Here is a 15,202-nt window from a genome sequence, read left to right as displayed (position 1 = left end):
AGAGTTCCAAGTACGTTTTTGCAGCTGGATTGAATTCTCTCTAACATTATGTCCCAATGCATTTGCCAAAATCGTGATAGGTTATAAAAAGTTGACTTTTACGTTCATGGCTGCTAGCTAAGGCACACTGAAAAGAGACACGGGCATCTCAGGAAGTGATAGGCGTTCCTACATATTATATATCCTACTAAAATAGCACGGAAGGTTAAAGATCCAGCTGCAACATCTGTACAAATCACATGGGTGTCTAGTAGCAGCAACATGGCACTAATGTTCGCCATTTCTTGTACGCAATGAGGAGACAATTCAATGTAATAATGTCGGCATACACAAAAGTGCGGATTACACATTCAAAATAATAACCTATTGTTATCCGAGGGCGAGTGGAAAAACTGAGGGCACGTGTGCATTATGCGTTTACCCTTAGAGTATGCTCGTTTGCTCTGATACTTTCTGGTAACGTTCCGTGCTACAAATAGTTTTCATATTGTTTGACACCAAACCATTTATGCAGCACCCACCCAACGTGTTTCACGAACTCTCGCTCGGTCGGTTGCAAAACATGCCTGTGCTACAACGATCCCATCTTGTGGCCCAAAACCAGGAAGAGTAGGAAAGAGCGTCATTGTTTACAAATATCTATTTTTACCACTTGACGTCGGGGCCCCAGCAGCATGATTCATGAGGAAATGGAGCGATCGGTAGAGGGGTCGGTTTCTAGTTGGGAGGGTTTGAGAGACCATCATCCTAATGAAATTCACTTGATCACTATGCACTCCGCCAGACTGGCCGTGTCCCTAACGATGTGATGATGCGTCTCCCAGGTGGAGGAAGTCCGGTGTCTGGGTGACACAACATAACGCTGCTGAGGTGCAATGTTTCGAAGGACGATACACGTTTGCTGCGGTGATACCGTTTAGATCTGCAAGGATCACTTACTTTAGCTTGGTGGTGTGTGAAGGCGATGGGTGATGCCCCCCAACCTGGGGAAGGGGGTTGGCAATCAATCAATACCTATTTTTCCAAGACCACCAATGTAGGAAACTGACCATACTTTCACTACATTTTACGCCTGGGACACCAAATGGGTCATTTGGGAGGTTTGAGCGTGATGAAGTGAAAGGTGGTCCTGCCAGTGAACCCAACCCATTGCGAGTGGCACCCTCTCAGGTGTAAAGGTGATGCTAAATGGCTCTCCAGTGAAGGTCCCGGCTGTCTGTCTGAATGTCAGAGCAGTGCCACCTAACCGAAAGCACTTCCAGCCTCTGACATGAAAGGTGGGAGATGGGCTGCCTGTGAGTGGGCGAGGGAGCAAGCTCTCACTTACCGTCCACCGTCTTTTTCTTGAAGAGGGAGGCCATCGCTGCGGCTGGTGCTCTTCACTTCCTGGTCGGGGCCCGGCTGTTGCTGAGGAGCACACCGTACTTCCCTATCCAGGCTGAAAGCCGCACTGACTGGCTGGCAGAGAGGAAGCGGCCAAGAGCGAGCCACGTGACTACAGACGTAGCCTTCTTCGGGTCCTCGCGTCAGCTGTAAAGGGCTGTGGCGCATGCTTCCCCCCAGGCTGTGACAGCGCATCAGCTGATTGGCAGCACGGTGTAGCTGCAGGAAGCATTCGGAAGAACACGGCAGTGCAGTCGCACAGCACACAGATACCCCCCCCCAATGCCGACAGTAGTAACACATACATGCCAACATTCAGACGCACCTGGGAGGGAGCTTCCCATAGGGAAATCGGGAGACGTACATTTCCCCAAAGGAATGCATTGGGGCTACAGTTATTTTAGGTGGGAGACTGTGAAAAATAGCAATATTTTTCACTGAAAAATCGGGAGTCTCCCGCCCAAATCGGCAGAGTTGGCATGTATGGTAACAAGCTGTAAAGTAAACACTTTCATTTTGAGCATCCAACCCTCATTGAAGTCAGTGGAGATTTTAAAGATATTGCTCACAGTTTATGTGGAAATTCGGAATCTCAGCTGAGAGCAATGGGTGACACCTCTTCAGTTTTTGGCAACGTTTCAAGTTAGAGCCTCTGTTTGCACACATACATTTTTCTTTATTGTATATGGTTTAAATTAAACCTTTTGCAAATTGTCATCAAGAAAATACAGAGCAAAAGTATGACATGAAGGCTGAAGCTTAATAAACAATAACAATAAACAGTAAACACTGAATACATTTACATACACCGAAATAAAAATAAAAATCCTTCCATAAAGAGAATTTTCAGGTTGAGGCTTTTTAAAAAAAACGAAATCCAAAATTCTTCAAGTTTAAGCCCTACTGTGTCAAGGGCGAACTTTGTTTAATCCTGCTGTTTGCTGTTTGTCGCTTTGTCGCCTCGACCTTCAACGATCACGAACCTTACAACAGTCACGGTAAGAGGGGGAGGGACAAAAGTGGAATAGCCCCCCCTAAGGTCTGGCATGCAGGGCTACATATACCCCTGGGACTGTGGGGTGCGAGACTGTCTCGTACCCTTTGACCCGTGGATTACTACGACACTACAACGCCTAAGAATATCTAGAATGTGCTAAGACATCTAGATAAGTTTTACGATCCTTAGTCTAAAGAACCAAGGTGAGTGGGGACTGTTGGAACTTTCCTTTGACCCATACGACTGCCACACGCCGTCTGGCGCACGATTGTGCCTTTAGCCAACCCGGTGGGGCCACACGGCAAATTACAACAGTACCATAGTAGTCTTTGCAGTTGACGCTATTAAGCACTAGTTTGTTTGTTTATTATTTGATAGGCGCACCAGACTCGTGAGTAAAAGGGCGCAACAATATGGAAATGCAAAGCTTACAAAGGTTACGAATATACACAGGATACAGTATTTACATAGTAACGAGAAATACAATATTTACATGAATACAAGATATACACAATGTACAAAATAGAGGCGAAGACAGGGAATAGCCAATGTAGTTACAGAGATAAGCGATAGACACTGTGCAAAGGATGTCTATGCCAAAAATGGGGCCCTTCGTGTAACACTTAGGCTCCTGGGTTGGTTACATTACACAAGGTCTTCAGAGTTAACGCAGGAGTGCACTATTAATGCATGATGGACAGGTCTCTTTGGATGTGGGCAGGTCCCCAGTGGGTAATGAGACTAGGGGTCAGTAGTGTTTTATTACCTTTTTCCTGAAATGTAGGTAGGGTTGGTCTGCTCTAAGATCCTAAGGCAGTGAATTCCAGAGTTTAGCTGACTTAACAGTAAAGCTATTGCCCCCGATAGTGGTGAGCTTATATTTGGGTATGGTCAGACAGTTAACATTCCCAGTTCTGGTAGGTCTGAGAAAGGTTCTTCTCTGGATTTTATCTATAAGGTAGCTGGGGGCTACGTTGTTAAGGGCTTTGTAGGTCAAGGAGAGTGTTTTTAGTTGTATTTTGTTAGATGTGGATAACCATTTATGTTGGCGTCTCGAGGAGGTGTGAGTTTTCTTGTTTATGCCTTAGGCCGCTCGTAGGGCGTTATTCTGAAGTGTTTGGAGCTTTTGGATGGTAGATTTATTGGCACCGCTGTATAAGGTATTACAGTAGTAAATTCTGGAGAGTATTAGAGCCCTCGCCAGGATCAGGCAGCTATTGTCTGAGTGGAACGGCTTAGCAGCTCTGAGTAGCTTACAGGTGTAAGCCGTGGCAGAGGTGAGGGATTTGACCTGTTTATCAAAGGACAGTGTGGAGTCCAAGTAGAATCCAAGGGTTTTTACTTCCTGGGAGACTTTGATGGTGTTCCCGTCAATATTAAATGAGGAGAATTCTTGGCCTAGTTTTTTAATATTAGCCTGCGAGCCCAGAATTATAAGTTCAGTCTTATCATCGTTCAAGCACAGGCCATGAGTGGCCATCCATGCTTGGATGATAGGGTAAACTTTGTTCACTAAGCCCTTGTCCGCGCTGTAATCCCCAGAAAGTGGGAGGAGAATCTGGATATCATCTGCATAATTGGTGTAGGTGATACCCAGCTGGTCCAGATCGTCGAACAGTGGCTTAGTGAAGATATTGTAGAGGGTAGGCGAGACGCAAGACCCTTGGAGGACACCGCATAGGGTAGGTGTTGGGTCAGCGGCTGCTGAGGGGGAGAAGACTCTCATGGTTCTCTCACTCAGGAAGGACTCGATCCATTTGATGGCGCCCGTGGAGAAGTGGGCTACAGAGTCGAGATGCCGGCATAAGACCTTGTGATTGACCAGATCAAATGCAGCAGTAAGATCAAGTAGGAGCAGGAGTACTGTCTTACCTTTGTCACTCTGCTTGTCTATTTGGGACTTTAGGTCTATTAAGGCTGTCTGTTCTGTGTAGTGGACGGAAACCCAATTGTCTGTTGCCTAAAAGTTTGCGCAGTTCAAGGTGTTTTTGAATTTGGATGTATGCAGCTTTATCCAATATTTTCAGTAGAAATGGCACCGTGGTGATGGGCCGGTAGTTAGTAGGAATACGCAGATCTAATGTCTGTTTCTTAAGGAGGGGTCGCACCCAGGATTGTTTGAGGTTAGCAGGTATGGTGCCTGTGGCAAATGAGGCATTTTTCCGTTTAGTGATGAATGGGGAGAGGTCTCTGGCAGCATCTTTTATTAGTTGTGCTGGGCAAATATCACCTATGCAGTTTGAGGGCTTCAGTGATAGGATCATTTTTTCTACCTTCAGGATAGACATTTTAGAGATATGGAAGGTAGTGTTGTGTGCCGATGGTGAAACGTTAGGCAGGATGGTATTAGGCGAGTGCTGTAGGTTCAGTGCTTCTTTTTTTTGTTGAATTTTATTCTGGAGTGTATTAATTTTATTAGCTAAGGCATGTTGGATGTCTGTACACCAGGATTTGTCCTTGGTGCAGACATCAGGTATAGCAATTGGGGACTCAAGTTCTTTGAGTATAGAAAAGAGTTCTCTAGGAATTACGTTTAGCTCGGCAAATTTCCTTCTTGTAGTGTGAGGAAAGTGAGGTTAATTTAGTTTTATTCTCATTAGAAGGGCAAAGTCTCCAATTGGTTTCACTTTTATTCTTTAAGGTGCGAAGGTCTTTAAGTTGTGGAGTGAACCATTTATTTAAATGGGCTATTGGTTTGCTAGGTCTGAGTTTGACAGGGGCGATTTTATCCAGTGTGGCGAGCATGATGTTGTTAAATTCCTGAACTAGGATGCTAGGGTCAAGATTTTCTGCGTTGAGGATGGGAAGAAAGGCCGGGATAACTTTCTCTACAGTGATGCTTTTTTTTACTTCTAGTTGAACATGGTGGCGCTAATGGTTGAACCAATGGAGTAGGTCTTATAGTGGATAGGTGGAAGGACACCAGAAAGGGTCTGTCCACGATAATGGCAAGATGGATGAAATGGTAGCTGAGCAGTTAAGGTCCACTATCCAGTCCAGTATTCTCCCTTTTAGGTGGGTGGGTTTATTAACTTTTTGGGTGAGGCCTAGTGCGTTGATAGTGTTGGCTATATCTGTTGCGTTTCTATCCATTTGGTCGTTAAAACCTAGGTTGAAGTCTCCTAATAGGAGTAGTTGTGAGGTAGGTTTAAGGTTATTCATAATTATGTTATGCAAGTCTTCCTCAAAGGTGCCAAGAGGGCCAGGTGGTCTATATATTAGGTGCATAGTAACGGATTGGGAATTATTTATCTCAAGTTTGGCAGTGAGAACTTCACATGATTGTGATAGATGGGTGGGGGCTAGTCTAAGGCCGAGAGCAGTTTTAGAGATAATGGCAATGCTGCCACCTCGGGCATTATCCCGGTCTTGTCTGACTATAGTGTAGCCATCAGGGATAGTTAGCATAAGAGCGGGTCCTGCTGCATTATGGAGCCATGTTTCCGTGATTGCGAGGAAGTCCAAGGTCCCTTCAGTGATTAAGTCGGCAATATCGGTAGCATGCGCGACAAGTGGCCTTACATTAAGAAGCGCTCCTTTGAGGGAGGGGGCCTGAGATACTTTGTTAACTCTGATAGGTTTGTCAGAGATGTTGCACACTTTGGGCTTTTAGTTATTAGGCTGAGGGGTATTCATGTTCAAAATGGACAGTGATGGAAACAGCTTTGCGTGGCTAAGTCTCCGGTTAACTTTATGGTTGGTTTTGAGGTTAGTGGCCGGTAGGGCTCTTCTCAAAGGTCATATAGTTTGGCTAGTCTGGCGCAGAGTCTGTCATTTCTAATAGACGTGGCGCATGGTAAAGAGGCATAGGATCCTGTCTCTAGGAACCTATGGTGTATAGATGGATTGGATTGTGCCAAATTTATAGGGATTAGCATGCTGGAGTCTAGGATAGGGACTAGTGACTGAGCAATGAATTCTTGGCTTCTAGAGTCCACATGCATGGCAACAGCCATAGTACAGAGCAGTATTGCTATGTTTAGCATCCTTCCAATACCAGTATCAGAGATAGGGGATTCAGTAGCCGCTAAGTGACGCCGATAAGTAGGTAGAACTAGGAAGTGACTAACATGATTCGGTCAACAACATTGGGCAAGGCATAGCATGGCGCACACTGATGGCAGTGCAGTGGTAAGGCATGGGCATAGTGACGGCAGTATTATGTCACCACAGCTAACAAGGTCCAATAATGGCATTCGGGTAGAAACTAAGGCACACATGCGACAGTAATTAATGTCACTAGGAGTATGTGACACTTAATGTGACTAGAAGTACGTGACAATTAAGGGCAAGATAGGTCACTCTAGGAGGTGTAGCTTAACCACTGTAAGTACAACCGGGCACATAGGCTAGGAATACTGTACAAACGGCCAAGGCAGAATCAGGTTTGCTAAGGCAATATAACGCAGGCAAGAATGGTGGGGCTAGATAAAATGCAATAATAGGCATATTCGATTTTACTGGCAGTGTAGCACAAACACAAACACAAACAAACAAACACGGCAAATTACAACAGTGCCATAGTAGTCTTTGCAGTTGACGCTATTAGGCACTAGTCTATGGCAGAGACGGCTAGACGCAGAGACCCAGAGGGCGAAGGTGAAGGAAGGAGCATGAGAAGTAAGTGGGCCCGCTTTCCAGTCTTGCCGGTGAGAGTATGGATGAGAGCATGCAGTCCCCCGCCCCATCCAGCTCAGACCCTTCATGGGACACGCTCTCACAGCAAAACCTACAGTCTGCCTGCAGGACAATTGGAAACGCCAACGCCGGCAAGCGGCCTCAACCTCCCTCACCACCAGAAACAAAAGCGGAATTTCCAGTCAAACCCTCAGGTAGAGACCAAATGCCTACGCCAACATCAACATTAAACTCAGCTTCGGACATACCGGCAGACCCTACGACAGTGGATGACCACGAACAGACTCGAATTATGGACACTCCCTCCAACATTCCCTCCAACGGGGCAGCAGATACTCAAACTCTGTGGAAACCACTAGACTTTTCCCCTACAACGATGGCAGGCGAGCAATGTCCACATACCTTGCAAAATGAGGCAATTACCTGCGGAGACGGCATACAAGAGCAGGCGGCATCCCCCGAGCGATCGCCTGTGGCTCCAACCCTCCAGCCTGTCTGTGTCGTGGGCTGGAAGCAGAGTGTGGCTATGACAGATCACACCCCCCGGAAGGAGGGGTCCTGATGTCTCTGCCAAGTGAGACCACGCCCCCGTCACCAACAGCCATAGATTTGCCGCAGAGAAAGCAATCACTGCCCCAAGCAACGCCCCCTCCTTGAAGTGACATTGATCTTAACCGCCTGTCTAGTGCAATGAAAGGAGGCCCCCTCCCCCAGATCAACACCCAGCTACCCTTCCAACCCGAGCAACTGGCATCTCAAGTAGGGAGAGAGCCCCCAACCCAAGAGGAGGGAGAATCACTTGGACAGCAGCCAGTCACTCAAATCATCTGGAAATAATCAGAAAATAACATCACGCAAAACACCACGTTCCAAAATACCGTACAAAAGACCAATCAAAAACTCCAGAAAGCTGGCTACCTCCAACACAGCCGCATCAATAATTACACTTAAAGAGTACTTTGGCAGAAAAGCCCAGCGAGAACCTCTCCCAGACATTACAGACGCAGAGCTGCTGGCGATAGTTGAAGACACAGCTTTACATCTAGTGAGCTTAACTATCCCCTCTACAAACTCCCTAAGCAAGGGAGGACCCCTTCGAAATACACAAATCCTAGTTCCAAAGCCAAATATTTCAAAGGGTCTCTTTGATGGGTCATCAAAAGGAAGGGGCCAAAACAATCCAGCTACGCCCGCCCACATCGAGAAAACCACAAACTCAGAGACACTCCAACATCCCTCCTCCCTCCCTGTCGATGCAGGAGACATCGAAGTAGCTGAACTGGAGGTAGATACGACGAAACAAATGGGCCTCCTTAAGGAAAAAAGAGGCAAAGTTCAATGTGACTCCGCAGACAGGATGCACTCAGATAAACAGAAAATAGTTGCATCTCCGCTGAGATGGCACTCGGCCATAGGGCGCCCCCTGTATAGCCCACAGCCAACGGAAGTGGGCGACAAGAGAAAAAGCCCGGCCCCTGAGATGACAATAAGAAACATGGATAAAAGATTGAACACACCTATGGCAAATAGACGTCTAAGTGAAATTTCAACCAATTCTAACCAGGGCTCTCCCCAAAAGAAACTAGACCCGATGGCAATTCTTTCAACAGTGACAATTGCTCTGGCTCCTTTCGGAAAACTGTACGAATCGCTCAATGGAACATTGAAAGAACAAACTACGCTAATAGCTTACACGCACACCAAGCTTAACTACCTAAAGGGATTTGTGACAGCCAAGTCCAGAAACTCACAGGGGAGCTATCCCCATAACGGGGAAGAAAGACAGAGTCTCTCTAGCTCCAACACTGTGACAAACAAAACTGCTTCTGAGCAAAAATCAACAAGCTCTCAGAGCACTCAAATAGAGGAAAACATCATCTTGGACCTGACTTTGACCCCGAAAGTGGTGAGCAAAGACAGACACTGGGGGGAGAAACCAACAATCGTGGGCCACAAAGCAGACAAAGATGAGCAGACAAGCTAAGAAGCAAATAGCCATCATTAAATGAAAATCACGAGGCTCGGACAACACTCAGCACCCAGCGACCGACCATTGACACAACATTGCTACTAGGCTCTTGGAACACTAGGGGCTTCACTCATCTGACCACAAAAACGGATGTAAACCTATCCAATTATGATGTACTTTGTCTCCAAGAGACATGGCTCACCGTAAAACCTGTATTGGACGGATTTGAGCTTGCCCACGGCCCGGCCCACAAGGGCCCTAAGGGAAGACCGCGTTCAGGCCTACTAACAGCCATAAAATATGGCTGTGGCCTAACTTTAAGAAAAGTTACAAAGGCAACAGAATTTTTACTAGCCTCCACCATAGACTGGCCTGCAACAATACCAACTCTTAGAATAAAGAAGCAGGAAATTATTCTACTCCTGAATATCTACTGGAACCCTCTCCGAACCTCTAACGAGAGCTTCCTGACTGAGTTGGAAGAGACAATTGATTCCACCCTGATTGAAGACGAAGTCAATCACATAATCATTGCAGGCGATCTCAATGTCGACCCAATCTCTCGCCAAGCAAGCCCCCTAGGCAGAGCTGGTTTCTGGTCAACACTAATGGAGTCGAAGGACCTCCATAACCTCCACTTCACATTGGACACCAAACCCCAAGACATCCCAATGTGGGAGAGAAAGGGATATGCAGCAGTGATAGATTACATCTATGTTCAAGAAGCCTGCTAAAGTATACTGAGTCGTTCAAAGTGACAAAGACTACACACAGCGACCATAACATACTTTCCTATGTGTGGCTTACAAGTAAACTGGAAAAAAGCTTCATGAATCCAAATTTTTAAGGTCAATACTTGTGGTACACGCTTACGGCTTACGAAGAAGTCAATCATTGTTTTGACACAGAACTACATCGCCTCAACTACAAAGGAAGAGGCAAACAGACGGAATACAGCAAACTACTCGGCAGTGCTTTCAACCTTCAAACCGAGCACAAGAAAATCTTCCTTGTATCCAACCTCAACCGCCCATGTCTTTAACAGACAACTGGTAGAGAGAAGGAAAGTAATTAGAAGATTGAAATGTGAAGTCACCAAATCCCGCTAAAAAATAAAGGAAGCGGCCGCAGTGAAAGCACTCAAACAGTACCAATCTTGGCTGAGAGATACTACAATACAAAGAAATCAAGTCGAAGCAGAAACGTTGCTGAGGACCATCTGCAGCAAGAAGACAAGGGACTTCTGGTCGCTAGTTAACGCCAAGAGAGATAATCAATTACTCACAAATGCAGTGGGCAAATCCAGGTGGATAAAACACTTCAGTGTTCTTTACAGTGCCCCAGAGAACTCTACCACCCATATTTCAATAACATTGAAAGCAATGTGGCCGCTCCCAACTGACCAGGAAACCAAAACTGACAAAATGATGAAACTCCATGGTTCCCGCGTGGCCGGTCCTGACGGAATTACCAACTTTGACCTAAAACACAGCACAGAGACTTGGGCAACGTTTATTGGAGAAGTCTTTAAAAACTGCATTCGATCAGCTGCAATTCCACCATCTTGGAAAAAGACCATAGTAGTGCCCATTTTCAAAAAAGTGTACAAGAGACAATCCCAGTCACTACCGACCAATAGCTTTATTGGATTCTATTGGGAAGCTCTTTGCATCATTCATTTTAGAAGGTTTCCAAGATTGGACGAAGTCAGCTAAAGTGAATGACCCTCTTCAAGCAGGTGTTGTAAAAAACCTTGGGACGACAGCCAACATATTAGCCTTGAGCGTCCTGAAGGCAAAAGTACATGAGGGCAGTCCGAAAATTTACTTGGCCTTCCGAGACTTGACTCAGGCCTTTGATCGTGTTGACAGGGTACTCCTATGGAAAAAACTAGACCGACAACACAGCCCATCCGCGATCTTGAATCCTATCAAGGAACTGTACAGTGGTACATCGATGAGTGTACGCCTCAACCACCAAGGCCTTTTATCAACTTGGATTGAGACCGCTCGAGGCGTCAAGCAAGGATGCCCACTTGCCCCGGCACTATATAATGCGTATATTGCTGACTACAAGGAACACAAGTTCAAGGTTCGAAGTTTCCCTGCATGGCTAAGTGAAGAGAAAATATCAAGACTGTTGTATGCACACGATATAATCTTGATGGACCAAATCCTGATAGAACTGCAAAGACAACTCACAAATCTAGATTCTTACCTGAAAGCTAACAACTTATAGATGAATTGTGAAAAAACTAAAATTATGTCCTTGGGGAAAAAAACGAGAAGAGGGGAGACCTTCTCTTGGATAATTCAAGACCAGGCCCTAGAACTCGTGAATTAATTCAGATACCTAGGGGTTACACTAAACAAAGAGGGAAAAGAAGACTCGATGTGCGAAAACCTGTGGAAAAAACTATTCCTCCTGATCACACAGTTTAAAATCCTTTTAAACAAGTATGGTTGCTTTTCTCTGACACCACCTCTGACATTTTATAGGTTGAAGGTAACCCCTGCCATAACCTAAGGCGCTGAAGCGATGCCATATATTCCTACAAACTTCTGGCAGAGATTAGAAGGATAATTCTGGAAAAAAGTACTAAATCTACCACCATCTACACCAGCGGTCCTCATCAGGAGGGAAGTAACCATTCAATCGCTGAGCTCTATTGTAGCCTGGAACGAACAGAAAAACTCTCCTGCCATCTCCACTGTTTATTCTGAAGGCCATAAAGCAGGAAATTCAGGCTGGTTCATGCAAGATGCTACAATCCTAGGTGATAAAGAAGAAAAATTGCCTAGCCTGGATGGGCAGCTCCCAAGAGGAACTCATTTCTAACCCAGAAAAAGTAAAAAAGCATCTCATGGAGAGAGACTGGATTCAAAAACTAGACGACACGCATGCCTCCAAGCTAACCCTGAACTGCCCATTTAATCCTGCCAAAGTTAATAGAACACGATCGTACCTACAAAAATGTCCAGGCAGGAAGCTTTGTGAAAACTTCATGCGCATCCGACTGAACCTTGTATACACTAGGAAGTACTAGCTAGATGGAAACAATCAAATTCCAGTTCTTGTCGCTTCTGTGAACTTCCAGACACAGTTGAAACCCTGAAACATCTTCTATTAAGATGCCAAGGAGTGAGCAACCAGCGTGCTCTTCACCTGGGCCGTCTGTTTACCAACTCACGTTGCTTTGACGAGGAGGATACTTGCTCTACTAAATCTATGATGTAAATATGGTGTAAATATGGCGTAAATATGTAAATATGGATTGCTAACAAGTTGGTTATATTGTAAATATGCTTTATGTGAAAAATAGATTTAATGTACAGAAACAAAGGGGAGGTAGTCCCTGGATAGTAAAATACAGCATCAGCATGACACCATGTGTTCTTCTCAAATCAGGAGAGAGGACAGACCCTAACCAAGAGGATTCCTAGAGGGTGTGCTTAGTATAATTCAGCCCACCCACCCCTTAGGGAAATACATAAATAGGGACAGCTTAGGACCTAGACACACACACAGATTCACCCATCAACTGATTACTGGTGAAGCACTTAGCAAGAAGAATCCATATCCAAGACTCCAGAACTTTGAAAGCAGAGAGGCCCAATTCCAAAGCTGAACCCTTCTCAGCTGGCCCTTAAAATCTTGAAACCTGATTTTACCCCCAGACTTCCAAGGGGCACAACAAAAAGAACAGCCGGGCTGTACTGTTTCTGCTTTCTTGCCAAGAACTCTTGCTAGAATCCAGAGATCCAAACCAGTAGAGCAGAGCTGTAACCTGATAGCTGCAACCCAGAACCAACCCGTCAGATCCAGTCCAGAGGCCGCGCAGTGTCCAGAGTGCCGTGCTGAGTGCAGAATCTGGGTGCCCTGAATCGTGTCTGGTGGGCTAGCAGAATTCCAGTCCACAAATCTTTGACCAGATCCTTGACGGGCCTATTCCAAACAGTAGTTGTGAGTATCTATAGCATAGAATTGTACATAGCCAGTATCTTATCCTTAAGTAATCCTATACAAACCCATTCTATCATATCCAGGACTGCATTATAGAAAATATCTTTTGTCTTCCCTGAATCTTTCCCTCATCCATATAGTCCTTTGGTAATGGTAGTGATAATATCATCTTTGCGCTAATATAGTTGCTGAAGAAAGACAAGCGTCTCGGCAGGTAGAAACCATCCGGAGACTTCGCTGGATTGGTGGCTGTGCTGTTGTGTAGCTTGTGGCTTCATAGTCTCCTTAGGGTCAAGAAAATCCTGTTTGTAATTCAAAAGCGCATCTTTCATTTGAAAATCTTGACCCTTTCTGAGAAAAACCGACCTCTACTAAAACCTTCATAACTTTCGTACCGTGCATGCTAGAATTGAAATTTAAGTGTCCAATTGAAGCTAACATCCTCAGCTTTCCAACAAATTCCAAATTCTTATAGTTTTACTGCAATGGCGTTTCTCGCGTGCAGAACATTTTGCGGCAAATTCTTCGTTTGGCTCAATTGCATCACGTGTAAAACAGCAATTCTTTGCATCCAACCTCAGAATTCAGTTTTCAATCTGCTAGTTATTCAATCATCATTGCTAGTGTTTATCTGATACTATGCAAAGTGGCTCTCGCTAGTTTTGAATCCAATTGAGTGAATTAATTTATTTTTCTGTGTTTTTAACCATTCACTCCAAGCCACATTCAAAAGCATTTGACCTGTTTGCAATCATTCCTGTTTCTCTCTCTATGCTTGCTGGTGGAAATTGGGATTGAACTGTATTTGTTGAATTATGTATTTCCTGAAACCTGTGTTCTCTCCTTCCATCTCTATATTGCATATTGGGGGATGGAGTAGTGTGCAGGGGGAAAGAGTGACATTGCATTTGACTGACCCCACACAAAGTTTTATTCTGTGCTGCATTATTTTTCCTATCCATACTTCTTCTGATTAAAGAGATTGTTGATTGTTGTGACATCACCCCAATGTTGATCCTTGTATAAATAATATGATGATATATATATATTGTTCAAATCCATTAAAAAAATCTTGCAAAACAGCCTGCTTCCTGGTTCAGTGAGACCGGGGGGATTCAAAGAGAGAGGCGTGATATAAGGGTACATCATTCAGAAATAAAAGAACTTATAGACACAAATATATAATTAAGGGTTCCAGCTGTGCATCACACGCTAGGCATTGACTTAGGTGGAGTGCCGAGTTTAAATCACTTACAGCACGCAACCTGACCCCCCCCCCGGTGAGAGCAAATTCTCCTTGTGAGATCACCTTTTTGGTTTAGCCGAATCTGTATTCCACAATTTTCATAGACCCCATGTACAAGCATCAAAAGTCCTGCTGACATCCCCCACCCAGCCAATTTGGCCCGTAGCAGATTCCGATCCATACAGTCGAATGCAGCTGATGAATTGACTGAGGCCACATATGTTCAGCCCATGGGCATCAACCAGGCGCTTCTTGAATACATTTAACCGCTAGGCCATTAATATTGGTTGAATGACCCTTACGGAAGCCTGTCTGTAGTTTGTTTAAACAGTGTGCTAACGAAGGCCATTGTTCCAGATGGGTCAAGAGGAATGCTGAGAAAATCTTGCAATCTGCTTCTTTAAGGAGATTTGCCGATAGTTTTTAGGATCGACCTTCTACCACATTTAAAAATCAGAACCATGTGTGCGGTACTCCATGAGGGAGGTGTGATTTCCGTGCAGATGACATTGCCAAATTGAAGGTAAAGCAGATTGGCCCAGTTGAATTGATCAGCCTTAAAGTTATAGTTAGTTATGCCGTTCGAGCCAGGGGCTCGGTATTCTTTACACCTATTTAACAGGGTGTGGACTATTGTAATTTCCGACTCTGGCTGCCATGGGCAGTTGGATGTAAAAAGTGAAGAGGAAAAATCAGAATGTCCCTTCCCTCCTAATGGGGACCCCAACCGGAAGAAGCACTCCTGACAGAATAACTATCGACGATACAAGACTGCACCCAGTCCCACCAATCCCAGCATAAGCACACATCACGAACGGCTTCCAGCCATCTGACCATACAATCCCACAATGGCACGAGCTCTGTCCAACTCGAGCAACGACAACCAAGACTGAGCTGGAGACGATTATATGTACCAAATCGATTGACGTTCCCGCAAGCCATGCTGCAGGTCGCTAGAGACTTCATGGTGACATAGCTGCATTAGACAGGAAGCACACATGCAGTC

At 45.1% G+C, this 15,202-nt stretch overlaps 1 protein-coding gene across 1 annotated transcript in view; it reads right to left on the bottom strand.

Moving 5' to 3' along the window:
• Nucleotides 1–1,481, bottom strand: part of CHMP2B (charged multivesicular body protein 2B) — a 120,857-nt gene extending 119,376 nt beyond the window's left edge. The window contains exon 1 of the mRNA XM_069636454.1: nt 1,328–1,481. Within this exon, the coding sequence (XP_069492555.1) occupies nt 1,328–1,361 (34 nt within the window). The 5' untranslated portion in view covers nt 1,362–1,481. The remainder of the gene's footprint in view (nt 1–1,327) is intronic.
• Nucleotides 1,482–15,202: the final 13,721 nt, after the last annotated feature.

Source organism: Ambystoma mexicanum, chromosome 7p (assembly GCF_040938575.1).
Source record: "Ambystoma mexicanum isolate Mex_15411 chromosome 7p, UKY_AmexF1_1, whole genome shotgun sequence".
NCBI lineage: Eukaryota > Metazoa > Chordata > Amphibia > Caudata > Ambystomatidae > Ambystoma > Ambystoma mexicanum.
The sequence above is the reverse complement of the archived record's forward strand: the minus strand, read 5'-3'. Positions and strand labels throughout refer to the sequence as shown.